General features: G+C 35.6%; 2 protein-coding genes across 3 annotated transcripts in view; one reads left to right on the plus strand and one right to left on the minus strand.

Moving 5' to 3' along the window:
• Positions 1-13,603, minus strand: part of SPATA17 (spermatogenesis associated 17) — a gene marked incomplete at its 5' end in the record, with an annotated part of 182,122 nt that extends 168,519 nt beyond the window's left edge. The window contains 2 exons of the mRNA XM_080823976.1: positions 71-160; positions 13,536-13,603. Of these exons, the coding sequence (XP_080680102.1) occupies positions 71-160; positions 13,536-13,603 (158 nt within the window). The remainder of the gene's footprint in view (positions 1-70; positions 161-13,535) is intronic.
• A 295-nt stretch (positions 13,604-13,898) lies between these two features.
• The window catches only part of GPATCH2 (G-patch domain containing 2), a gene marked incomplete at its 3' end in the record, with an annotated part of 167,530 nt that continues 154,230 nt past the window's right edge, over positions 13,899-27,198 (plus strand). For both annotated transcript variants that reach the window (XM_080825116.1, XM_080825115.1), the window contains exons 1-2: positions 13,899-14,068; positions 23,996-24,712. In XM_080825116.1, coding sequence (XP_080681242.1) covers positions 14,013-14,068; positions 23,996-24,712 — 773 coding nt within the window. In that variant the 5' untranslated portion in view covers positions 13,899-14,012. The remainder of the gene's footprint in view (positions 14,069-23,995; positions 24,713-27,198) is intronic.

Below are 27,198 nucleotides of genomic sequence, written 5' to 3' on the forward strand. Positions count from 1 at the left end.
GAATAAATCATATTTTTCAAGGAGTGTGTTTTTATGATATATCTGACATTCCCATAACAAAATCATATACCTGATATATGCCCGAACTTGACATCCTCGAAACCAGCTCTGGATTTTAACTGCTGCATCATACTCCTTTTTCCTAAATACATCTACAACACTAAAAAGAAAATTTTTTAAGCATTTCATTAGTGACTAATATAATTCCAAAACAAATCAACCTATTAAAACTTAACCTTTAGTTTCTTCCAAAATAATTATAACTCAAACATCATTTTAAATAAAATTAAAATACGAAATAAAGCATTTCAGAAATCATGAGCTATATTTTTAAAATTAACCTTTCTCTGTGAGGCCATGTGCTTTCAACAGCTTTACTTTTTCTTTCATTTTTTAATCACCTATTTTGCAACTAATTAATTTACCAGTGATTCTCATAAGGAAACAAAACAACTTGCATTTTTCTTCATTATTTTAAAACCATAATTACTTGAATTTACTATTTGAATGCCACTACACATATCATGCAAGATTAAAATGCCTGCATATTTGACTCAATGCATCAGTTAACTGAACTGCCTCTAAGTAACATGAATCCATCCCAGAATGCTTATTCTAGACAGAATTCTCAGAAACTCCATTTAAGCTAAAGCAGGGGCAGGGCCATAGGCTTATAAAGACAAGAAATTCAGCTGTTAGATTTTGCTGATTTACAGCAAAAAAAAAAAAAGGTTAGTCAAGACAGATCTCCATTTTAATTTTATCAGTCATAATTCCCCTCCCCGTCCCTATTAGATATGATATTGCTTAAGGCAATTACTGTGTACCACAAAGTAATTTCTTTCCTAGAATGCTGGTTGGCACCTAATTAGCACTTTATGTTTGCTGAACGACTAAAGAATGGCTAACCATTTATTTCTTAATTTTCTTTTAATTCCCTCAAAATAGTGTTTCCTTGGACAGGTTATTTTTTTGTGGTCATTATATTCTAGATTAAATATATAGATTTCATTAAATTTATATGTTATAATTAGAACAGAAACAGAAGGGGGAAAAAACCTCAAACAATAAAATTCTTAAACAATACTATGAAGTTGGCTAAGAGAAAGAAACTAGGATGAGCAGTTACGCTGTCAGTGGCAAAAAGCTGGAGAAACAAGTAGACAGATTATAGTCCTAGATAAGCAGAAAAGAGAGCTACCTAGAAAGGACTCTAAAGGACTCATAAAAGCAAAACGGAAAACAAAAACTATGCATCAGTCGGCGATCCAGATATGAAGAGTAGCAGAGAGAATTACACAAATCAGTAAGGTTAAGAGGACACTCTAGACAATTAGAAGAAATGAAAGTGCAATTATCATTGTATGTTTGTTCTACATCTACAAAATTATAGGAGAGACGTGTATAAACCATATTCTTGGTTCAAATGATTGTGTTCCACATGGCAGAAAGAACAGCTTGAAGTATTTCACTCCCCCAAGCCTTCCCTGACTCCCCAGACCACAGCAGGCCTTACCATTGTAAACTCCCATAGTTCTTAATATTTAACACAGTCATGTATCATGACTGATTGATAATGGTCTTTCCACTAAACTTTAAAATCCAAAAATCCACAATATTACCCCCTTTGTCCCACATGCATCCCCAGGGGCTCCAGAGGGAACTGATGTTTCTCCTAACAGTCTTTGACTTACCAAAGCTGCTTTCTCTTGGGGAATGGCATGCCTATTACAGACATATTTAATCCCTGTGAAGACTGCCACACAGGAGCTTCTATCACTATACCTACTCACAACATTAAAATATTATCCCCATTTGACAAAGGAAGATACTAAGGGAGACAGAGGTATAGGGATATGTCCAAGGTCCCATCTTAATAAATGTCGGAGCTGAAATTTTATCCTACATAGTCTGGCTTCAAATGCTGGATTCTGAACCATCACTGCACGGGAAGGAAGGGTAAAACAGGAGATGGGAGGAAAGTGAAAGAGGAGGAAAAAAAGAAAGGAAAAAAAAATAAAAGGAAGAGTGCATGTAAGCCATTTTCAAATATAATATTAAAATTTTGTGTCACAGAGGAGCATCAATCTCCTAAAAACAATAAAATAAACTGGGACTAAGATATGAAAAGACATCAACATCTACAGTAAAAAAACAAAAAATTTCATCTTTGGGTGTTGAGTTTGATAAGTTCATTACAGATTTTGGATACTAGCCCTTTATCTGGTATGTCATTTGCGAATATCTTCTCCCATTCTGTCAACTGTCTTTTGGCTTTGTTGACTGTTTCCTTTGCTGTGCAAAAGCTCTGGATCTTGATGAAGTCCCAATAGTTCATTTTTGCCCTTGCTTCCCTTGTCTTTGGCCATGTCCCCAGGAAGAAGCTGCTGAGGCTGAGGTGGAAGAGATTGCTGCCTGTGTTCTCCTCAAGGATTTTGATGGAGTCCTGTCTCACACTGAGGTCTTTCATCCATTTTCAATCTATTTTTGTATGTGGAATAAGGAAATGGTCCAGTTTCATTCTTCTGCATGTGGCTGTCCAATTTTCCCAACACCATTTGTTGAAGAGACTGCCTTTTTTCCATTGGACATTCTTTCCTGCTTTGTCGAAGATTAGTTGACCATAGAGTTGAGGGTCTCTGGGCTCTCTATTCTGTTCCATTGATCTATGTGTCTGTTTTTGTGCAAGTACCATACTGTCTTGATGATTACACCTTTGTAATAGAGTTGAAGTCTGCAAAGAAGACATCCTGATGGCCAACAGACACATGAAAAAGTGCTCAACATCACTCAGCATCAGGGAAATACAAATCAAAACCACAATGAGATACCACCTCATACCAATCAGAATGGCTAAAATTAACAAGTCAGGAAATGACAGATGTTGGAGAGGATGCAGAGAAAGGGGAACCCTCCTACACTGTTGGTGGGAAGGCAAGTTGGTGCAGCCACTCTGGAAAACAGCACGGAGGTTCCTCAGAAAGTTGAAAATAGAGCTACCCTATGACCCAGCAATTGCACTATTGGGTATTTACCCTAAAGATACAAATGTTGTAATCCAAAGTGGCACATGCACCCAAATATTTATAGCAGCAATGTCCACAACAGTCAAACCATGAAAAGAACCTAGATGTCCATCAACAGATGAATGGATAAAGAAGAGGTGGGGTGTGTGTGTGTGTGTGTGTGTGTGTGTATGATGCAGCCATCAAAAGAAATGAAATCTTGCCATTTGCAATGACATGAATGGAACTAGAGGGTATTATGCTGAGCGAAATAAGTCAATCAGAGAAAGACAATTATCACATGATCTCCCTGATACAACGAATTTGAGAGGCAGAGTGGGGGGTCTGGGGGTTAGGGAAGGAAAAAATGAAACAAGATGGGATCTGGAGGGAGACAAACCATAAGAGACTCTTAATCTCACAAAACAAACTGAGGGTTTCTGGGGGGAGGTGGGAGGGAAAGGGTGGTTGGGTTATGAACATTGGGGAAGGTATGTGCTATGGTGAGTGCTGTGAAGTGTGTAAACCTGATGATTCACAGACCTGTACCCCTGGGGCAAATACTACATTATGTGTTGATAAAAATTATTTTAAAAATCAAAAATTTCAGATATACCAGGTATGGGTAAGAATGGAGTGCAACAGGAACTCATAATATTGCTGGTAAGAAATAATTCAGCCTTTAAACACATACAAAAAATTTTCATTTATATGAACGAAAAACTCACAAAAGTTTAGGACATTAAATAAGGAAAGAAAAAAGAAGGCTCAATTTTAAGAGACAGTATTTTGCAGTGTCATAGAAGTTAATAGTAAGGTAGCAGGAAGGGAGACCATGGTTGAGCAGTACCAAATGCTGTGAAGAAGTCATGAAGACAAGGTCAGTGTTTCAAGGAGTTGCAGCATTATAGGGAATCTTTTTTCTTTTAAAATCGTATCCTAGCCAGTAAAATACAATAGTGCAAAATATAAAATGTCATTACAGCAAAAATAGAAAAGATACAGTAATACAATGTCCAGTAGAGCAGGCAATTTGAAGATGATAGAGTGTGGAGAAGGAAAAAATAATTTTATTCAGTAAGGCTGATGTGAAGTGAAATTCATGATGAGATAAAACAGCTTTTTATAGGTATTTAACCTAACATTTAATATGATTATAGATCTGTTTTCCTTGTTTTTAATATACTTTATTTAAAATACTGAAAATACTTGTCTTTCCTACCCCACCAACAATCAACAAGTGACTATCTTTCAAAACAGGAGATGGGGGTGCCTGGGTGGCTCAGTAGGTTAAGCGTCTGCCTTCAGGTCAAGTCATGATCCCAGGGGCTTGGGATCCAGACTCCAAAGGGCTCCCTGCTCAGCAAGGAGTCTGCTTCTCCCTCTGCCCCTTCCCCTGCTCATGCTCGCTCTCTCTCAATAAAATAAATAGGTAAAATATTTTTTTAAAAAGGAAGAAAAAAATATTCAAGTAATATATCTGAATACATCTAATACTTTTAAGCTAATGTATAGCTTGAACCTACACTTCACTTATTATTGCCATTAGAAATGCAGAATAAGCAATCATGTTTCTGTTTTGACTTTGTTTTCTAATCTCTTCTGGTAATAATGCTAACACATAATACATAGTCAAGAAGATATTAAATTATTTCTTCTTAAGCTTATGAACACCAATGTATATAAACATAACACAGATACACTAATAAGAACTATACATCTTAATTAAAGGGAAATATTTTAAAAATAACTAGTAGTTAACTTACTGCTAAGTTTTAATTTCTATGCTGTAATTCAACTTCCATACACATTTCTCTGTTGCCCTTTTTTTAACTGCTTAAAAAATGAAATTTACAGATACTTGGGTTACCACTGGGATGCTGAATACTCATACAATATGTCATGAACTGCTAGACTTTTTGTGTTTAAAATGAAAAATGTGGGTAACACTTTATTTTAATGGTATATTAATTAGTTCCAAATTACAATGAAAATCCTATAGCAGTGAATAAAATATGACATCTACATGAATTTGAAATAAATTTATTATGATCAGTATTATCACAATGAATACTAAATGAATTAATAATGATGAAAGACCAAAAGTATTACCAGGAATATAATAAAACATTGAAAAAAGCTGCAAGTTTCCAGTCACTTTATCATCAACTAGAAGTAAGTACTATAACCCCGGATAACACTATATTCATGTGTATCATTAGCGGCTGGAAATTAATTGACAATAAATAGAAAATGAAAAAAATGTGTAGTTAAATATCTTTCCAGTAATGTGCAAAAAATACACATTTTACACATCAACATACTGTTTAGTCTGACCTATGCGTACTAGCTCCTGAATTAATACTAGATTAAAAACCCAATCTTCTTTGCTTCTCATTACCATATGACTTTTAACTACTTTAGATACTAGGAATAAAATTCCAATATTAGCTGCCCTACACTGTAAAATATATTGATGTGTAAAATAGTTTTTGCTTCTCACTTCACTATTAGGTCTCAAGGATGTCAAGCTTCTTAAAGGCAGAAACTATGTTTAATCTATACTGTGTTTTAATTATCACTCATGTGCCTAATAAGAGGTAAATAACTAGTTGAAAAATATAAACTACATTTTAGAATCTAGAAGCCATGTTTTGTTTTCATTAATAGTCCTCATTATTATTATTATTTCACAGTTCAATGAATAATGAGTTATAAATACATATGTATTAGATCATAAAGTAGGAATTAACATGCAGATTCACAATGTATTTGCAAAATGTTTGATTATTTACTTTTCTACCTCTTCCTTCTACCTTCTCTTCATTTTCTGAACAATTAAGTCCTAAAGAAATTGGCAGTGGGGAAGGAAACCAGGAATCTGTGCTAGTGGGTTGGGAGTTTGGGGGAATGGGCAGTCACAGTGGCTCAGCTAAGCCTGTGTAAGTAAGGTGGGCATCTATCTACATGTAGGCCTGGACTGGGGTAGGATGTCACAATCTAAGGACAGTGTTCCCATGGACAGAAGGCCTAACTCTGGTTGTCAAGGAAAGGTGAGGAAAGCCTCCACAAGGTTGGATGGAACAGGGAATAAGAACCCAAGAACGATGGGTGGAACAGGGAATAAGAATCCAAGAATGATGGAAAGGGTATCCAAGTTGGTGAATGAGTGATAATCCAACACGGAGAGGAAAAGGGAATCCATAAAAGAGAGGACAGTTATGGTTACAGTGACAGAGGTTTTGTTATATACAGAAGGATTGATCAAATAAGTGAATATGTGAAAGATAATGAGAGCCAGGTTCAGCAGCATTAGAAAAGGAAAAGGAGATAAACTAGAGTTAATCCTGTGATGCTGGATTTGAAATGGAATTGTCAATGTAAACACATGGATTTCAATATATACATGGATGGATGAATGGATGGATGGATGGATGGATAAATGAAGTACAGATGCAGACTGAACACAAATCATATATACACATCTTTTCTCACTCTGTCCACTTGAGAGAGCCTGAAAGTGGCAACACCCAATGGCATGAGCATCCACTAAAAGCAGCAAGTATTCTTTGGAGAAATGGATGACTCCAGAGCTTGGGTTGGAAAAGAAAATCATGAGCCTAGAACATTTTTTGTGTGCATCAGAAAGCAGGAAAGTATTACGATGATTAGGACACAAAAGAAAATCTTCTAATGGCTCCCATTGGACAAATCTAAGACAATGCTAGCATGAACATAAGTAATATAAGTAATGTTAACCCACTGAATAGGAACCTATGAGTCCATAATGGTATGCATAATAAATAAATTGAAAAGTTGATGAGGAACGGAATACATACACAGTTTCAAATCACCTACTTTTGAAAAATACCTACTAATTACAAAGGGGGAAAAGAGACCATTACAGTAGAGAAGTCTAGCGGAAATTATCTTAGTCAACAATCCAAATAGTTACCATCAGTAATGGGACAAATCAAAATTATGCAGTATCTGGTAGGATGCATTAAAAAAGATTACAGGATCACTTCTGTGACGTTTCTGCCAAAGATACATAAGCTGAATCTAATGAAGAAGAAAAAAATCAGACAAACCCAAATCGAGTTAACTTTTACAAAATAATTGATCTGTGATCTTCAAAAATAAGGTGGTTATGAAAATCAAAGAAAAACTAAGAAAATGTTCCATATTAAAGTTAACTAAAGAGGTAAGATACATACAATCCTTTTGCTATAAAGAACATTAATGAAACAATTGGCAAATCTTGAATGGAATCTGGAGATTAGATGGCAGAAATGCATCAATGTTTATTTCTTGATTTTGATGGTGGAATTTTGGTTATACAATGTCCTTAAGTGAAAGAATGGGGGGGGGGAGGGCAACAGGCCATCAGGTTGCAACTTATCCTCATATGATTTGTGAAAAAACAAAAACAAAAACAAAACCTCTGTACTGTACTGCAGCTTCTTTAAGTTTCAGATTATTTCAGTATTTTAAAATATATATGTATTTATATATGTGCACGTATGTGTATATATACACAAAAGAATGGCATCTCAGAACTTTTATTTTATTCAAAGAGTTTTAGAATTTAAAACAATTTTGACATTTAAAGTAAACTAAAGATAGGAAAATGATCATGCATAAGGACATCTGTAATGATAAGGAGGTTAAGAAAATGTAATAATCCTAAATGAGTATGCACCTAATAATAGTGCTTCAAAATATGTGAAACAAAACCTGACAAAACTAAAAGGAGAAAGAACGAATTCACAATAACAGTTAGATATTTCAACAGGTCTCTCTGAATACTTGACAGGACAACTATACAAGAAATCAATAATAATATAGAAGACCTGAACAACACTATCAACCAATTTGAAGCTAATCGATTTCTATAGAACACCTCTACCCAACAATATCTATTTGGAAGGTCTTCAAGTTCACTGATGTTTTATTTGCAGGATTTTAATCTGATATTAAGTCTATCTGAATTTTTTGTTTCAGATCATCTGTTCTGTGTCTCTAAAAGTTTCATCTGCTTCTTTTTATTTCCATTTCACTCCTCATTATGCTTATATTTTCCGTTAAGTCCTTAATCATGTTTTGAGAGCTATTTGAAACTCATTGTAGGGGCGCCTGGGTGGCTCAGTGGGTTAAAGCCTCCGCCATCGGCTCAGGTCATGATCCCAGGGTCCTGGGATCGACCCCTGCACAGGCTCTCTGCTCAGCAGGGAGCCTGCTTCCTCCTCTCTCTCTGCCTACTTGTGATCTCTGTCTGTCAAATAAATACATAAAATCTTAAAAAAAAAAAACAAAGAAAAAATCATTGTAGGCTAATTCTATCATCTTTGTATTTCTAGGTCTGTTTCTATTAATCAATTTTTTTTCTTCCTGGTTATAGGTCATGGTTTGCTACATTTTTGTCTTACTACTAATTTAGAAAGAGATGCTGGACAATATGAACGCTATGCTGTTGAGTTTGAATTTTGCTCAGAAATTACTGCCAGTCATAAAACTGGAGTAATTGTCTAGATAACCTCATTTGTTTCCTTTCACCAAGAGATCATAATCCTACATTGTCTGTTGCATCAAAATGTCTAAAAATAATTTTTCACCTATATTGTTCAGTTTTCTGATTTTTCACAGTGGCAAGCCAAGTTTTCTACCCATTACATCCTCATGACCACTTAATTTATATGTTGAATTTTATGTTTGCAAAATAAAATTTTTGTCTCAGAATATTTTTCCTTATTTACTATTTATTTATAAGTAATACATGAATACCCAATGCTCAACATAAAATTTTAAACAGTACAGAAAAATATAGAGAAAAATATTAAGATACCATTTCAACCTTCCTTATCCTCCAAATCTCAAAATCTAAACACTGTTAACAGTTTGTTATCTATGATTTCAGATACTGTGTCTCTCTGGATATATATATATATATAAATTTCACACTAAATGTACTATGTATTTTTCTATGACCTATTTTTTAACCTTAATCTGTCTCTGTCTTGGGGGGGTTATGTCATTTTATATAAAAAGTTTCACTTTTAAACTGCTACTTAATATTCCATCATGTGTATAGGCCTTAATTTATTTAATCAGATTAGTTACAAATACATACAAGGTATTTTCAGGTTGTTGTTGTTTTTTTCTATTAGAAATAATGCTTTAAAAAAAAGATAGAATGCTTTAATGAACACCTTTATACATAACCCTGTACATAAAATACCTTTGTGCACAAATTGTGTACACAAGAGATTTCTACAAGTCAACAAATAAAGTGACATGTATTTGATAAATTATTATAAATTGAATTGTTTTTGTAGTTTTAAATCACAATTGCTTGTTGCTATTATATAAAAAAGACAACTGATTTTTGTGTATTGGGTATTGTGTCTTACAGCCTTGCTAAATTCACTTATTTCTAGATCTTTTTTGTAGGTAGCTTAGTTTTCTTTTTTTTTTTTAATTTTTTTTTTAAGATTTTATTTATTTATTTGAGAGAGAGAGAGAAAGCATGAGAGAGGACAGGTCAGAAGGAGAACCAGACTCCCCGCTGAGTGGGGACCCCCAATGTGGGACTCAATCCCAGGACTCCAGGATCATGACCTGAGCCTAAGGCAGTTGCTTAACCAACTGAGCCACTCAGGTGCCCCCATAGCTTAGTTTCCTACACACACAGTCATGTTATCAGTGAATATAGCCAATTTTGCTTCTTCCTTTGCAATTTTTAAAACTTTAATTTGTCTTGCAATATTTAAAACCAGGAAAGAAACTATGGAATGCTCAATTAAGGGTTAGAGACAATTTCTACACTAAGAGTTAAGCCCCTCTCTCACATGATATATGCACATAAACACAACTGCACAGTGAAGAAAAATGTAATAAAATTTCTAAAATATTATTAGTGAACACAGAATATTTTCTTGTAACCATAGGTTGAGAAAAAAATCATTCCAAGAGAAGTAAAATCCCTGAAGTCAAAAAAACAGTTTGACAACTTTGGCTTCACAAAACTTTAAAAACTGAAAGATACTATGGCAAGCAGTACTCTAAACTTTAAACATATGGCACTGTCTTTGGGACTGGGTTATGGGAGAGACTATGGGGAGTTCTAGGGTCACTAAAGAGACTGGCCTCCAGAGTAATTGTTATTATCACATAGGCTGTAAAAGTGAGGAGGAAATTGGTATTACAAGCTGGATAAAGAATGAGCTGCATTACTATTAGTGAGACAATTAGCAAGACTATTGCTGTATCACTTGGAAGGTGCAATGTATTAATGAATTTTTCAACTTGCTCAAGGAGGTATCTAGGAAGCAAACTGCAAGTGCCTATTACATTTCTTTAACTGCATAGAATTAGGGGCATCCCATAAATCTCAGTAACAGTGTTCATTTAGGTTTAACTAGAAATACTACACATGTAATTGTTCATTACTGTTTCTATTACTTCTTTTGTTCTTCTTCCCCTATCTTGAGATCTCTGTCCTAATTTAATACTCACTTGATTTCAGAGTGTGTTTTTTAATACATTTCCTCAGATAAAAGTATATAGATGACAGAACTCTTAGTTTTTATGTATCTGAAAATGTCTTTCTTTCATCAAAAAAAAAAAGTGAATAAGATCTTTGCTGGGTTAGGTTTTTTAGATATTGCCTTGAATAATCAGTAATTACTGTCCTTTTCTCTTCTACATCCCTGTATTGCACACAAGCCATTCGATGCGTCTCTCTTCTTGGCAAATAACTTTATTCTTTTCTGTCTTAGATTAGGAGCTTGTAAAATTTTTTTCTGTATCCTTGAAATTTTTCCAGGTAATATCTAAAAACTGTCTTAAAATAACATCCTGTCTGGTACTCAGAGTCCTTTCCATTCAAAGCCATACTTTTTCTTCAGTTTAGGAATGTTTTCTTTGATTATTTCTTCATTATTAATTTGTCATTTTCTCACTCCCACTCCCCAATTCTGCAGTGACTACCATTCACATACTAAATCCCCTAGATATGTCCCCCATGTTGCTTTCCTAAAACATTTACATTTCAAGTAGCGACTATTTTTAAATTCATTTATTATATTTTTAACTGAAAATATTTTCTTAAAAATTGGTTATAACTTTTTTCCTTTAATTTTATTTCTGCAAAACTTCTCATTACATTTATATTAAAGTTTACCCCTATGTAAACCATGAATTCTGACTGTACAGTAGCCTCCTGTTCTGGTTTCTTGGCTTAATACCCTTCCATCAAATGAACATAACTTTGAATGGCCTGTGGAATTTTCTCTATTTGAATCTCATTTTCCTTCCCTTAGGCAAAGAGGGAATAAATATATAATTTGTAAGGATGTTTAAGAATTAAGTGATAGACCTGTACAAAGTTCCTTTTCTACAGTCTTTTTTTTTTTTTTTTTTTTTTGGCAAAATGGGGCCTCACAGGAACTCTTGGGAGAAATGTAGATTCTCTCTCTGTAACTGAGACCCACTGAATCAGAATCTATATTTTAACAACATCCTCAAGTGATTCTAATGTACACTACAGTTTACAAAGAGCTGATCTAGTGAATAACACATGGGAAATAATAATAATTTCTTAAAGAAACTGCCTGTGTCCTTTTTTCATATATTAATATTTTATATGGTTTTTGTCCCCAAATTTATTAATACCCTGCTGTTGTTTTAACTAGGACAACTCTGGAATTTTGATTCCTTCATGATCTTTAGAGACTTTCTTTTATATTGAAACTATTACTACTACTACTAAAAAAATGAAATGTAAGGAATGCCAGCCTATTCTCATCATGGCCTTCTCATAGTTCTAATTTTTCTCCAAGTAACCTCCAATTTGGGGGAAATGTACCCAGTGTTAAAAACCAGGAGATGGGGACAAAAGTTTATACTGAAATCTGCAGGAAAAAAAAATCATGTCTATTTGCATTTCTAAGGCATTTCACCAGCCTTTTTTTAGAACAGTGTTATTGAGCTCTAAAAATAGAGTTTAATATATTAACATGTAACACTGTGATAACCAAATGAAGTATTATATGAAAAAGTTCCTAGTAAAATTCCCAGCATATAATCGGTGCTCAAGAAATGTTAGTTGTTTCACTTCCATTCATCTTTACTCCGTTGTAATTACTTCTTTTTTTTAAGATTTTATTTATTTATTTATTTGACAGATAGAGATCACAAGTAGGCAGAGAGACAGGCAGAAGCAGGCTCCCCACCGAGCAGAGGCTCGATCCCAGGACCCTGGGATCATGACCTGAGCTGAAGGCAGAGGCTTTAACCCACTGAGCCACCCAGGCGCCCCTGCTGTAATTACTTTTTAAATGCGTATATTCTACATTAGGCTGTGAACATCAGGAGGGATGCAGCTTACTTCTTAGTATAGGCATGTCATGAACACAGAACACATCCTTTAAATGAATGCTCAATAAGTGGTTAAGGTGTTAATCTATAATTATAATAATAGAGAGATAATAAGTAATTTCTACCCTTAGCAATTTTTAGTAGTTTACTTAAACCAAGACTAATGATTGATTCAAAGACTTATGTATGGAATTATTAAAGAATTATTGTGCATCTATCATGAGTGAGAAATTACGATAGACACTAGAAATCTAAATGATAAGCAAAAAACAGACACTCCCCACTTCTAGTTTAAGAGGCAAGATAGATATCTCCAAACAGAATGTAAAACTGAATTGTGATTAATACTGTAAGAGACACGCAGTGCTGTAAGAATGTGGTAGGGGAGATAAATGTTAGACTAAGAACAGCTCAGCAAAACCCCGTCTGATCGACACATTTTTCCTGGGTCTACCATTATCTAACTGACTTTTACGGTTTCTCTTAAGTTGGAAAAATCCCCTGAGGCATTGCTTCCAGAAAGCCGTGGTCAAAACAAAACTCTTCCCCAAAGAAGAAGTTTGGGTGTATAGAGATGGATAAGGCTACCAGTATCTTCCTTATTCCTCTACTAATGGTTAACATATTGATACTGATAATCTCGTTAGAATCGTTTACTGTCCCTTGGGAAGACCAGTGAGTCCTTACAACAGTTCAGTTCAATATTTGTGAAATAACGGAGGCTCAAATCCCCAGGGAGATCACTCACACTCACACGCACACCACACCATCCCCACCCCTACACCCCATCCAGCTAGGGAGCCTGGATGGTCCCGTCAGGCTATTAAAACTTCAACAGGGAGGACACTGGTTTCATCAAACTGTGGAGTGATGACGTCAAAGAAAAACACTTTATTCTAGTTTTATCTCCAGTGGGCTGTTTCTTAAAACCTCTCAAGCTGGGAACGCTGTCTCGCCCCCACTGCCATCTATACTCTCCCTGTATGGCAACACCACTTTTAAACTTAAGAGTAAGTTTCAAGCCAACCAACGAAGGGGAGAAGTGGGTGGTATTTACTGGTTCGGGAATTTTGTTAACAGGAAACTCCTTCTGAGGAACACCTGGCTGGGGTGAAGACAGCCCTCTGCGCTGTACCCCTGCTGACGCCTCACCTGTTCCTGTAGTAGTACTGATGTGCCACGAACGTCGACCGAGCCTGCAGCCGAGCTAACGTGGCCATAGCCTCCAGGCGTCTGCCTGAGCCCCGGTGTTGCTATCGGTCTCCACGGCAACTGGGTTAAACCATAAAGCCAGTCTCGTGGGGTTCAACTTTTCGTTTATCCCACTTTTATTTTCCACTCCGTTTCAGATTGCAGAACACTAGCAAGAAAATTAAGAAATTTTGCGTAGGAAAAAGTTCCTGGGATTCGCCTCTCTCTTTTCTGTGAGTAAAAGGAGGCGATTCCAGGCGCGGAGGGCGGTGTGGGGAGGAGAGGTCATGGTTGCTCCGGGCTTCCGGTTTCCGCCTCCCGTCTGCTTCCGGAAGCTCAGCTCAAAATGCTGAACTGCTTCTGGAAGTCCCTGGTGCTGTGCTAGTTGGAGTCTGTTCTCGGGCCTGAGCCTCGAGGCCAGGCTCCTGGGTGTCGTTAATGTTCGGGGCCGCCGGGCGCCAACCGATCGGAGCTCCAGCCGCCGGGAACAGCTGGTGAGGCTGGCGGCCCTGGGGATGGGAGATCAGGAAAGGGTGTGATGGCCGGAGGCCGCTGGACCTGGGATGGACGGGGGAGGGAGTTGGGATGGATGAGCTGAAGACACTTAGGCCTTGCTGTGGCTCCTGCCTGGGATGGAAGCGATTTGAGGAAAGCGTGGAGCTGTGTGCGCTAAAGATTTGTGAAGGGACACAGTAAACGTTTGCTGATTGCCTAACACTGTACGATGTTTTGGGAGTAGAGGTCTCCGTACTTCGAGAGCAGTTCATTTCTTCGTTGATTGTTGACAAGGCTAGGGACAGAAGAATTTCTCTTGATACAGGCCTTATTCCCTCACTTCACTTTTTTAATTTGCCAAATTATACCAGGTGTCCTGGAAGATCAAATCCCGGTTTTCTAGAGTTCTGGAACTTTAGTACTGGAAGAGACCTCTTCACGCACCCCCGTTTCTTTCTTTCTTTCTTTTTTTCTTTTTTTCCCAGTGGGAGTGACCTACCTGTTTCTGCTCCTTGAACGTTTCATTTAGTTCAGATGAGATTTGTGTGTTCCCTAAGAACATATAAATGCCAGGATTTGGTTAGGGGTTTGACTATGCCTGCGGTACCACATCTCTAGTGTCACTTTGGAATAATTGCTTTGACTTTTCAAAGTGCATTCACAAATTAATGTGCTTTTTCTTTAGGACAGTCCTGTGATAGGAGATTGTGATGAGCACAGAACATTTAAATGAGTTGCCCCAAATTGCCATGCATGTTCTGGAGCTAGAAGCTGGGTTTTGGATTTCTGTTTGAGAACTCTGTGATGCCAGCCCTCTTCCAAGTATAGATAGAACAAGCAGTGAAACAAACACGCAAATTTCCTACTGACAATGTCAAACGGGAAGAATTGAAAAACAGGTGAACTGTGGCTGAAAAATGTATGTCCGTTCTTAGATTCTGCAGTGAATGACACCATGAGAGATTATAGTAGTCTGTGTTCTCAAAGATTTTCTGTGCATCACTTATTGCTAAAAGTTAAGACTATCTTGCTTAAAATGTTTTGAATGAGATGAGATCATTCTGTAGTTCCTCTCATAGTGGGGTAGATTTGGTTGTACTTTTAAATTCTCACATTTTCCAGTGAGAAAGCAGGGAGTAGTTTTTTTAAATAAGCTATATTTTTTTTAATGGTGTCATATGGCATTAGTATAAAATAAAACCCTTCTCACGTGTTTAGTATTTTTAGCTTTGACAGTTGTATATACTGTGTAATCACCACACAAAACAAGATACAGGACATTTCCATTACCCCTGAATTCCCTCTCCAGTAATCTAGGAGGTACCTTTCTTAATGTTCACCATTCAATCAATACCTTGTTAAGGGAGTGAGACAAAATATGCTGTATAGATTGGTCTGCTCTTGCTGTGGTGATCTGATTTGTAGGATAGATGATTATTTAATTAAAAAGTATGACTTTCTCTCCCTTTCACCTTCTACCTAAATTATATTTAGGGACCTCCTTAGGATACAGAGAAACCATTCTTCAATTGTTTTAAAGTGCTTATCTTATTTTCAATTACGGGGATAGAATTCATTCTCTTATGGCATCAGAGTCTAACATAGTGCCTAGCGCTTAATCAGTGTTTCTGAATGAAATTCTTAAAAATCATGCCTGATTTGCTAGAAAAAACACTTTGCAGAAAACTGGAACCTTGATTTTTCTAGTTTATCTGTACAACCATCCCATTAATTGGGAATTTCTCAATGGAATTTTCTTTTTTTCCTTCATTGATTAGACATTTACATACTATGAGTGTATGTTTTATCCCAATTATGAAATCCCAGTGCCACCAGGGATGCTACTACTGAGTACTTGATGCCAGGTTTTATGGATGTATATCTCATGTAAAGTTTGAGATGGTGCTATCAGGTTTTTTTGCATTTTAGAAATGATGGAACAGGAGCAAATATAGTTTGAATAACTAGACCAAATACCATATTTGCAGCATGATTCCGGTATATCTAAAAACAATTCTTAACCATCCTGGTATACATCCAATCTGTCTGAATTCGATACACTATTATAGGAATATATGAACTGTTAAGATGCCCAGATTTGTTAACTAACCTAGAATTCCTGTTATATTTACCTCCCATATTGACTTCAACTTTTTCTCCAATGTCCACTTTAGATTTTCATAAAAGTTTTTAGGCACCAAATGGGTAAATAGTACATGACTTAGCTCTCTTTTAACATTCATTGAAAAATGGAACTGGTATTTTATTTTGTAATTTATTCCTACAGAGGTCAAGTTTTATACAATTAAATAATAAAAATCCTATGATTTTGTGTATGTCAGGAAATGAATATATTTTTTGTGCAAATTACTCTTGGGAGTGGTTTATATTATATTTTTATAAAATATTGCTGAATGTGTCTATCTCCTTTTCCTGCCTCATCTTTCACATACAATTTTGAAATTAGGGCCCAAAAAGCACAAGTATTTTGGTACTTAAAGTGTAAACCTACCTTTTAAAATTTGATTCATTTAATGGACAAATCCTTTATAATTTAGATACATTTTTATTACTTTTTACTAGTCAATTTAAAGTCAATTTCTGGCTTGTTTTTAAGATTTTAAAGGTTGAAGTAAACAAATTTTCAAGTAAATCCTTGATAATGAAGATACTGGATCATTATATTGAACTATTAATTTAAATTTTTGTGGTTTGCTTTAAAAAAAAATAAGCCCTAAGAAATAAACTATATTGATTCTGGATCTTTTTTTCTTTTTTCTGAGTTTCATTCCTATTTCAGATTTGGATCTTTAGGTCTGAAAAAGTGCAAAGGGGAAAATGTGCATTTTTTTTAAATAAATGCCTTTTTTTAAAAAAAAAAGATTTTATTTATTTGACAGAATCACAGAGAGAAAGAGAACACAAGCAGAGGGAGTGGGGGAGGAAGATGCAGACTTCCCGCTTAGCAGGGAGCCTGATGCAGGACTCTATCCCAGAATCCTGGGATCATGACTCAAGCAGAAGGCAGATGGCAAATGACTAAGCCACCCAGGCGACCCAGTAAATGCCTTTTCTTTTGTTTTGGTTTGGTTTTTGGGTGTTTCTATGTTTTATCTTGAGGTCAGTTCCATACTGTCAGGTATGTTTGAGTCAGGTTTCTGTTTCAACAATTAGGAATCAAAGCAATGGCCAGTGTGATTTTGGCCAAGTAAATCATTAATATTAGTATAGCTTCTTAGTATTTTACCCGTGGCAGGCTGGAAAGGTATTTACCTAGCTAAAAAATTAAGAGTGTCTGACGTGTTAGTGTGGCAGAAAATTTGAAATCTGAATTGTCTGAATTTTTAGTGAAGTCATACTTGCCCTGTTACTCGTTCATTCATTTAGTCATTCATTGGTCTGTTCATCCAACAGATTTTTTTTAACATCTGTTATTTGTCAAGCATTATGCTAGATACTTGTAATTAATATTAAGTTGTCTTCATTCTTATTCTAAGAATTCAGAATGTATTATATATTCAATAAATACTGAATAGTGCCATGTATGAGCAATGAATGAGACTCATCTTGTACATATTAGAAGCTTGCCTAGATGTGCTCTAATATATGCATGTTGACAAGAATTGGAATGAATTATTTTTTAGACGCTAAATTATTTTTGTTTTATAGAATTCGACTTTATTTCATTTAGGCAGCTTCATATTCAGTAGTTTACATTTCATAAGTGATTAGAATATAAGAAGTTTTGAATGACTCTTGAAGTCGTTAAGTGAAGTTGAAAACAAGAATGTTTCTCAAATTTAAATAATAAGTGAGCTTGCTTTATTAAATCACTATTTGGAAAGTAGAGTTAACACTTTCTTCTAAAGCCATATATGATCCCCCCCCCCCCCAAAATTGTTAGTTAAGGAGGCAAGAAAGCTTTCTGGGTGTTTCTGGTGGTAACAAAAAGTGACAAAATAGCAGCTGCCCTTAGCACGTCCAGTTGAGTGCAAGTCAGTGGAGCTTTTGCTCTCGTTATGGGAAATGAGTTTTTCTCTTTCCTAGAGAACCTGGGACTCTTAATTAACTTGGAAGGATGATTTTCTATCATTTATTTTTCCTTATATCCGTTTATTATCAAGATAGGACTAACTCAGATACACAGGATTAATTTTTGTTTGTTTGTTTTTTAGTTGTTTTTTTTGAGATCCTTGGAAATCTTTAATAAGAGTGCATGATGAATTTCTTAAAATTCCATGCAAGACTTGCAAATGTCTGTTATTCCCCTTCTCCCCATGATTCAGAGTGGTGCAAGAACATGCACAGGATAAGGTCTGTGCTTTTGTTATGATATCCTCAGGATTCATAGTGTGGTTCTACTTAAAAGCAAAAAGCTTTGGTATTTCAGTGACTACTTTATTTGCGTATAGGGATTGTTGAAAGATGAAATAACTGCTCTCACACATAAGTATCCACTGTCATCCCACAGAATCCCTTTGAGGTAGAAATTATACCATTTTTATGATGAATAAACAGAATTAGAAGATAAGTAATTTATTCAGGGTCCTCGCCTAATGAATGTAGTCAAATTTAGCTTCCAAATTAATAAATTTGACTTTAAAGCCAGTGTTCTCTATAGGTTCCTCCCAACTTTCCCCCCCCTAGAGAATTTTGTTCCATACGCATTGCTTAGTGTTAATGTAAAGTTATAACTAATTATTTATATGTTTTATAATAAGATACATTCCCCTACCTCCCTGCTACCTCTCTCAAAAAGAGAGAGGAAAGTTTACTTCTGATTAAACTTCTGGTTTAAATAGGTAGGTCAAGGAATTTCAAAACTAGCTTAAATTTTATCATTTAATGTTAGGCTTACTCTTTTTTTCATAAATGACCTCAAAAATATTTAAAGGAGATAATTCTGTTAATCATTTAATAGGTCACTAAGCTGAGGTAAAGACTTATTTTGACAAATATATTTACCACTAAAGAAGGAATTTATAAATTCTCATAAGCAGCAGAAATTTTCATCGAACTTAAAATAATTCTCACAGATCATATATGTTGAATTAGTCATGAAATTTAGCCTTGATATGGCATCTTTAAGGATCACTTTTTGCATGTTTAATCACCCATTGTCATGATCTATACGATTATGTGTTAATTTTAATTTGTACTTTGATGACCAACCTTTCCTTTCTTAAGTAAAAGCTAACATGAATATCGACATGTAATTCCGAGACTATTTTCTTAAGTTCATGACCAGTCTTAGCGTACATTCATCAGCATAACTCTTGACTTGGTAGTGCTCATGCATTGTTTACTTGTACACATTGAGTTTTTAATCATATAGAAACTAAGACAGAAATGACTATTTCCTTAAGTTTTTAAAAGCCAGCTAAGCTGTTGTATTTAGCAGCACTTCACTTTGTCTTAGCATTCCACTGCTGGAGTTACTTAACTTTGTAGAAGAAATAGTCTGTGTTTTACAGAGATGAAGATGAGAATTTTACCATGTGCTAGGTGATAAGGAATATTTGATTTCTTTTTCCTTATCTACATATTTGACAGTTGTAGTCAGTTACCCTATTTGTTACATCTGAAAGATTTTTGTTTGTCTTTTAATGAACTTGGGTTTCTTCAGTAGACACAAATTATCTGTCATTTAGTATGTAATTATTTTTATCAGTGTCCAGGCAAGGAAATTGTTCCCTAATTCTTTAGTAGATGCTATATTTTATCCTCTTAGGAATAGTAGTTACTGCTAAGAGAATCTTCAAAAAGTAATAGTTGTCTAGAGAGTAGTTAACTGTTAGTTATTGGGGGGGATCAGTTTTGGGGGCTTTCTTGGGTTCATCTGCTGTGCCCCGCCTTTACATTGTTGACTGATAACTTGAGAGTCCCTGGTTTGTCCATGAACTGCCAGTCCTTTGGGAACAAATGAACATTAAGTTTGGACTAAGACAGCTTCCTAGGTCTTTTTTCTTGAACCAGAAACATTACATAATGTAATACCGCCTACACAAAACCAAAATGCTTATCTACTCAAGTCATTTCCTTTTACAAAATCCAACTTTACATAGATAGTGGGACTGTAATCTAATTCTATTCTTCTGGAGTATTTTAAGAAAACTATTAGTTAATGGTTATCTTAGATATTATACCCAACCACAAACTATTCTCAAAAGGTATCATTTCCATTGAATTCCAAATGAAGAGAAATTGTTTCATAAATGTGACTATTATTCAAATTAACCAAGTGGTAATTCACTGAATTTTATTGTAATTTAAACTTTACAACTACGAATGCTTAACATAGGTTTTTACAAAGAAAGCTATGTATTTCCAGGTTTCCTCTTCAATAGGAAAGATCTTACTTAAGAAAATATCTTGAAGATAAAGTGTTTCCATTCAGTGATCTTCAGTGTAACTAACTGCCAAGGAAGTAAATGAGCTGTTGATCATGCGATGGTCTCTTACAGTGACTTTATTTCTGTGAGGCCAGTTGATGCCAGTTTTCCCTGAGAGATACAAGTGAAGCCACTTGACTGACTGACTATAATATTACTGGCTCATTAACAGGGGTTTTGGCTTACAGAAGTCTGGTTAGTTGAAACTGAAGGGGAAGAAGGTGATTTGAATTCTGAATAGCACTTAGTTAAATGTATTTTTTTCTGTGTTTTTATGGGGTTTTTAAGAAGTCTCTCTCTCCCTTTTTTTTTTTTTTTTTTTTTTTGAGGTTGGGGGGAGAGAGAGAATCTCAAGCAGGCTCCCCACCCAGCAAGGAGCCAGAGACAGGGGGCTGGATCTCACAACTCTGAGATCAAGACCTGAGCCAAAACCAAGAGTCAGATGCTTAACCAACCAAGCCACCCAGGTGCTCCAAGAAGTCTTTTTAAAGTAATTGTTGTACTTAATTGATAGTCATAGCTGATTCCTATTTGAGTTGCCTCATGGAATAAATTAGGTTCTTGTGGTTGAAATTTTTTTGAGGTATTTTCTCAAAAAAAAATAAAATCAAGTAAGGTGACAAATTTAATGATGTTTTAAAGAAGTCTTGCTTACATTCTTAGTAATACTGTCAGTTATATTTTCTTAAGCTGTGTTTATTACAGCAGTACTTTTTTAATGAAATTAATTGAAGATAAATTTCAATAAATTGAATCTAATTGCTGACCTTTATCTAACGTTAGGACCACCTCATTTTCCTTTCTAAAGTAAAGTGCTAGATTATAACTTCCAAAGTAACATGCAATTTTAGTTGGAGATTCTATTCATGCTTTAAGTTAATTTCACATTAATATTTAGATCTAGTCATTCACCTCTGATAAGAAAACTTAATCTTAGAAAAGTTAAGTTACTTGAGAACCAGGTAATATTGAGTCCTTTTTTAGATAAAGGATCTTTATTATAATACATGTTAAACTGGTTTCCAGGGAATTTTATTAAAGGTGCAATATTATATTCAGAGATAATAGGTCTTTCAGACTGCATTTCTTCCAAAGAAATAGTATTAAAGGAAATGAACAATATATTTATTGTAATAAAAGGAAAACAAAAAGGTGATAATGGAGAAAAGACCCATTTGGATTATCAGTGTAGTCAAATTTGTAGCCCTTCTTTTGGCTTAATGCTAATTCCTATGTGACACATATTTCTTATACTCAGATGCAAAGTCCTGAAACCTGAGTAATATATAGGACCCTTTTAGTGGTTCTCCAGAGTTTATTTAAAATACATATTTGAATTACCACGTTTTTTTTTTAAGATTTTATTTATTTATTTGACAGACAGAAATCACAAGTAGGCAGAGAGGCAGGCAGAGAGAGAGGGGGAAGCAGGCTCCCCGCAGAGCAGAGAGCCTGATGTGGGGCTCGATCCCAGGACCCCGGGATCATGACCTGAGCTGAAGGCAGAGGCTTTAACCCACTGAGCCACCCAGGCGCCCCAATTACCACGTTTTTTAAAAACGTGTGTCCATACAGGTTTTTATTCATTCAGAATGCTGAAGGAGATCTGGAAAATACAGACCGACATTAAAGGAAAGACTGTGTTCATTAAGTTAATTGGTCACAGTGTACATTTCACTGATGGCTACAGCACTGGTTCTTCAGATTCAGCGTACCTTCACCACTTCTACTGCCCTGTGCCTTATGTCCGTTCAGGTCTCCCATTCCCTTTTTCTGTTCAGAAGAATATAAAGCCCAACTGTGAGTCATTTGCCTTACATAGATATGTATTAAATCTGTCTGAACAATTAAAATAGTACCACCTGCTGCTCCATCACTCAAAAACAGAAATGCAGACTGGACACTGGAATTGTGTAGCACTAGAATGCTGTTCTTGGCTGTAGTTAAGTTGGGCATTCAGGCTGTAGAACCAGGCTGCTGGAGTCTGAAATCTGTTTCTACCATTTCCCAGGTGTGTCACTTTGGGTAAATTGCCCTTAATGTTTCTGTCTCTGTGTATCTCATATACAGTCTTATAGGGTTATTATGCAAGAATGAGATGAGCTAATGCATATAAAACACTTAAAATGGGCCTAGCATATAGTAAGTACTTGTGTTAGAAGCTGTATGTGTGTGTATATCATCTTACGTAGTAAATCCAGTTGAATCACAATATGTGTTTGTTCTCAGGTTGTTAAAATGAAAAGACAAAGTTAAAAGTTATTACAGGGAACTTGCAGATGCCTAAAATTATAGACTGTAGAGACTATATAAACCAGGAGTCAGCAAACTGTGGCCAACCATCACTTGGTTTTGTAAATAAAATTTTATTAGAACATAGCCATATCCATTCATTTATGCCTTGCCTAAGGCTGCTTGCACCTTACAGTGGCTAAAGTTGGATGGTTATGATAGAGACCTAATGTACTGCAGAGCCTAAAATGTGTACTGTTTGGCCTTTTACAGAAAACTGTGCCTACCCCTGCTATACACTTAGAAATTATATAGACGTCTCTAGTTGAGAATATTTTGCTCCATGCTCCTAAGAACTCAGAAATGATTGTTCATGATCTTTGTAAGAAAGATACAAAATCAGAATTTTGGGCACTCCATCACCAACTGATGTAGAATCTTTGGGAGCTGGGTTTAGAAAGTGTTAGTATAATTTGTAGAAGTTCCTAAAGAATGCTTAATATCTATCCTAGCTGACAAGTAGATAAATTTTTCACTGGTAACATACATAGTTCAATGGGTTTTGTTTGTTTAAAAAAAAAAAAAAAAAAGCTGAGAGACTGTCTCAGAGTGAATTATAAGAAAAATGATGGGCCATTTTAGACCAGTGAAGCTCCAGTTTGAATAAGAACATAGTTTCTGCTTGACTGAGTTACGAGATTAGTGTGGCCTAATTATATGCCTAGTATCTGGTTAAAGTCTTTTTTTTTTTTTTTTTTGCACATATTACAAATCTTGAAAGTACTTGTCAGTCTTTCCATCTCCCTCATGTTTCATGGTAGTGACTGGGTAGAGCATGTGGTGGGTCGTGAATTATATGACTTCCTTTTTCATTTAGAAATCGTAGGGAGATGGGGGTGTTTGGAGGAAGGATTGAGAAAGTTCTCTATCTATTGGAGGAAAACTAAGGAAAGAGCAGGAGTAGACTAATGTACAATGATTTAAGCAGAAATAACTTTTCCATAATTAACACATAATTAAAAATATGAAATTACTGGGATATTTCACTGTTGATACTATGCTTACTGTATCTTGAAATAATTCCTATGTTTAGTGAAAGAACTTACACAAGAAAAAGAAGCTTAAAAATGAGTCGGAATATTTAAAATAAGTATCTTGAATAGAAAAATTAAGTAGCTTTTAAACATTTCTTTATAATAACTATTAATTTTACACTTAGAGTGAATTGTCTGCTATAATAAACTAGGTTAATACAGTTAACACTATTTTTGTTTATTTTTTTTCCTTTCTTTAAAAATGTAGGCATTTCAGTCGAACCATGGAAGAACTGGTTCATGATCTTGTCTCTGCTTTGGAGGAGAGCTCAGAGCAAGCTCGAGGTGGATTTGCTGAAACAGGCGATCACTCTCGAAGTATGTCTTGTCCTCTGAAACGCCAGGCGAGGAAAAGGAGAGGGAGAAAACGAAGGTCGTATAATGTTCATCACCCATGGGAGCCTGGCCACTGCTTAAGTGAAGGCACTGATTCTAGTTTAGAGGAACCAAGCAAGGACTACAGAGAAAATCACAATAATAATAAAAAAGATCATAGTGACTCTGATGACCAAATGTTAGTGGCTAAGCGCAGGCCATCATCAAACTTAAACAATAATGTACGAGGAAAAAGACCTCTGTGGCACGAATCGGATTTTGCTGTGGACAACCTTGGGAACAGAACTCTGCGCAGAAGGAGAAAGGTAAAACGCATGGCAGTTGACCTCCCACAGGACATCTCTAACAAACGGACAATGACCCAGCCCCTTGAAGGTTGTAGAGATCAGGACATGGACAATGACAGAGCTTACCAATATCAAGAGTTTACCAAGAACAAAGTCAAAAAAAGGAAATTGAAAATAATTAGACAAGGGCCAAAAATCCAAGATGAAGGAGTAGTTTTAGAAAGTGAGGAAATAAGCCAGACCAGTAAGGACAAAATGGACTATGAAGAGCAAAAAGTCTCAGATGAACTCATGAGTGAAAGGTGACTTTTCTATTCTCTAAGTATAAAAATATGTGTCTCCATTGTTTGTGCTTGAATGTGTTTTGTATTTTAATTAATTCTGTTTTAAAATAATTATAAATTATAATAATATAAAATATAATAATAGTGATATTACTGTTTAACCATAGTTATATTTCCTTATAATTTACAATGTTTAGTACAAAACAAAATTGCTTATTTGATTTACACAAAGTCTTTTGATTGTGTTGTAAAGACTTAATTTTCAGCTATAGAGGAAAGGAAATGGTTTTTCAATGGGAATGAATGTGCTTTTGAATAACAGCACATTTGTAACTCTTAGAATTGGACTTATGATTATTTATTTGTTTAATTATAGAGCTTTAGCCTTCGGTGCTTTTTAGTGTCACAGTTCATCAGTTTATTTTGATTTTTGCGAATCAAAAGTTGATACCACTTAACTGTGTATTACTTGATATTTTAAGAGGTCTGTAGATTGCTGAGAATTCTGACGATTTATGGATTATAAACAATTTATAGTCTAGAAACACTTGATCTTGTCATTAGACAAATGAGAAAAGCAAAGATCCTTTGGCAGCTAGTCTAATCTGTTTATTCTAGAAAGCAGGTATACACCACAATGATAATTGTTAAGTACTATTTTGACAGCATCAAAAGGTAAGTGATCATTTTTCTTTTACATAGAACTGATGCTACTGCAGGAAATGAGAAAGTATTGAAACTATTCATCCTTTTAGGTGTCTTCTTCAAACCAAACACAGAACTATGATCTAGGAAAAAAAAAAAAAAAAAAAAGAATGGGTCCTTTATTAAGGATAGTTTGCTATTTATATAATTTTTCTGAAGAAGTAAAAATTACTCAAAATTTTTAAAATGTTTGAGGAAGGCTTTGGAAAGTTTATGACATCTGCTTTTCTTCCCCAAAAGTTGGCATTTTTATACCAGAATGAAAATTATTTGTATGGTAGTGTTGGGCCATTGTGACTGAGGACCACGTAGCTTGACTTGAAAGTGATTATTTTACTCAGTGGCTGGGAGGGAAGGTGTGTGGCAGTGAAGATAAGTGTCCGTTTCTAGATTATTTACAGATTACTTATTTTTTGGATTAATCCTCCAAGCCCTTATTTTATTGATGTCTGCCTTTTATTGACAGACACCTACCCTGGAAGAAAAATGAGATAAAACTCCCTTCATTTTTCTTCATTGTCAAAAATATTTGATTATCCATCGGGCGCCTGGGTGGCTCAGTGGGTTAAAGCCTCTGCCTTCGGCTCAGGTCATGATCCCAGGGTCCTGGGATCGAGCCCCGCATCCGGCTCTCTGCTCGACAGGGAGCCTGCTTCCTCCTCTCTCTCTGCCTGCCTCTCTGCCTACTTGTGATCTCTGCCTGTCAAATTAATAAATAAAATCTTAAAAAAAAAATATTTGAGTATCCATTAACTATGATCAGGCTACCAGCAGTCAAGTTTTCAAAGAGGATGTTTTCACTCCAGAATAATTTTTAAAAATATTTTTTATTTTATTCGTATTTTTTTAGGTTTATTTATTTATTTTAGAGAGAGCGCACTGGGGCGGGGGGAGGGGATGGCAGAAGGAGAGGGAGAGAGAATCTTAAGCTCTGTGCAGAGTGTAGAGCCTGACTCAGGGCTCAATCTTACTATCCCCAAGGTCATGACCTGAACCGAAACCAAGAGTCGGACACTTAACTGACGACACCACCCAGGTGCACCTTCTTTTATTTTTAAACTTAGCTGTGTAACTATTTTTAGTGTCACCTTGAGTTAGATGCATATTCCTTTTGTGGGAAGATTACTAAATACGACAGGCCCTGTGGCCTACAGCCCTATAGTTTGAAATAGCGGATAAGCAAACAATGAAAAGGAAGTGTGCTGAGCAGAAAGTACTGGTAAAGGAGGGCTTTCTGAAGATGCTGAGGTTTAAGCAAGCAATGAGTGCTGTTCAGATAGTACATGAGGGAGGGAAATGATGTTCCTGGGTACAGGGAGCAGCTGGTGCAAAGTCATGGATCGTGAAGCAAAGTGACGTATTTGGGAAAGTACTTAGAATTGATGACTACTAGAACAAAGTGGCGGTTGAGGCTGCAGCAGTAGGCATGTCTTGAAGGCCTTGTGTGCTGTGGCAGTTTGGGTTTCATCCTGTAAGTAATGGAACCCGGTGAAGATTTTTTAATAATGAAGAAACTCAGATTTATATTTTCTCAAGGAACATGATCTCAGTAACAATGTTTTATTTAGCTTTGACCGACCTCAAATCCATCCTTAGGTGAGGGGTAAATTATGGCAGGGATAGTAGAGGGGAAGGAAATAGGAGAGCAGTTTTAAGAGTTGGAATCAATGGAAAGTTGACTGTTTGGGAGGGTGAATGAAAAAGAGGATACTCAGATAATGTGTTGGTTTCAAGAATAAAAAATACAGGAAATGAGCAGATTGGGACAGATGATTGGGATTAGTATACAAAGAGTAATT

Source organism: Martes martes, assembly GCF_963455335.1.
Source record: "Martes martes genome assembly, chromosome: 15".
Lineage (NCBI taxonomy): Eukaryota > Metazoa > Chordata > Mammalia > Carnivora > Mustelidae > Martes > Martes martes.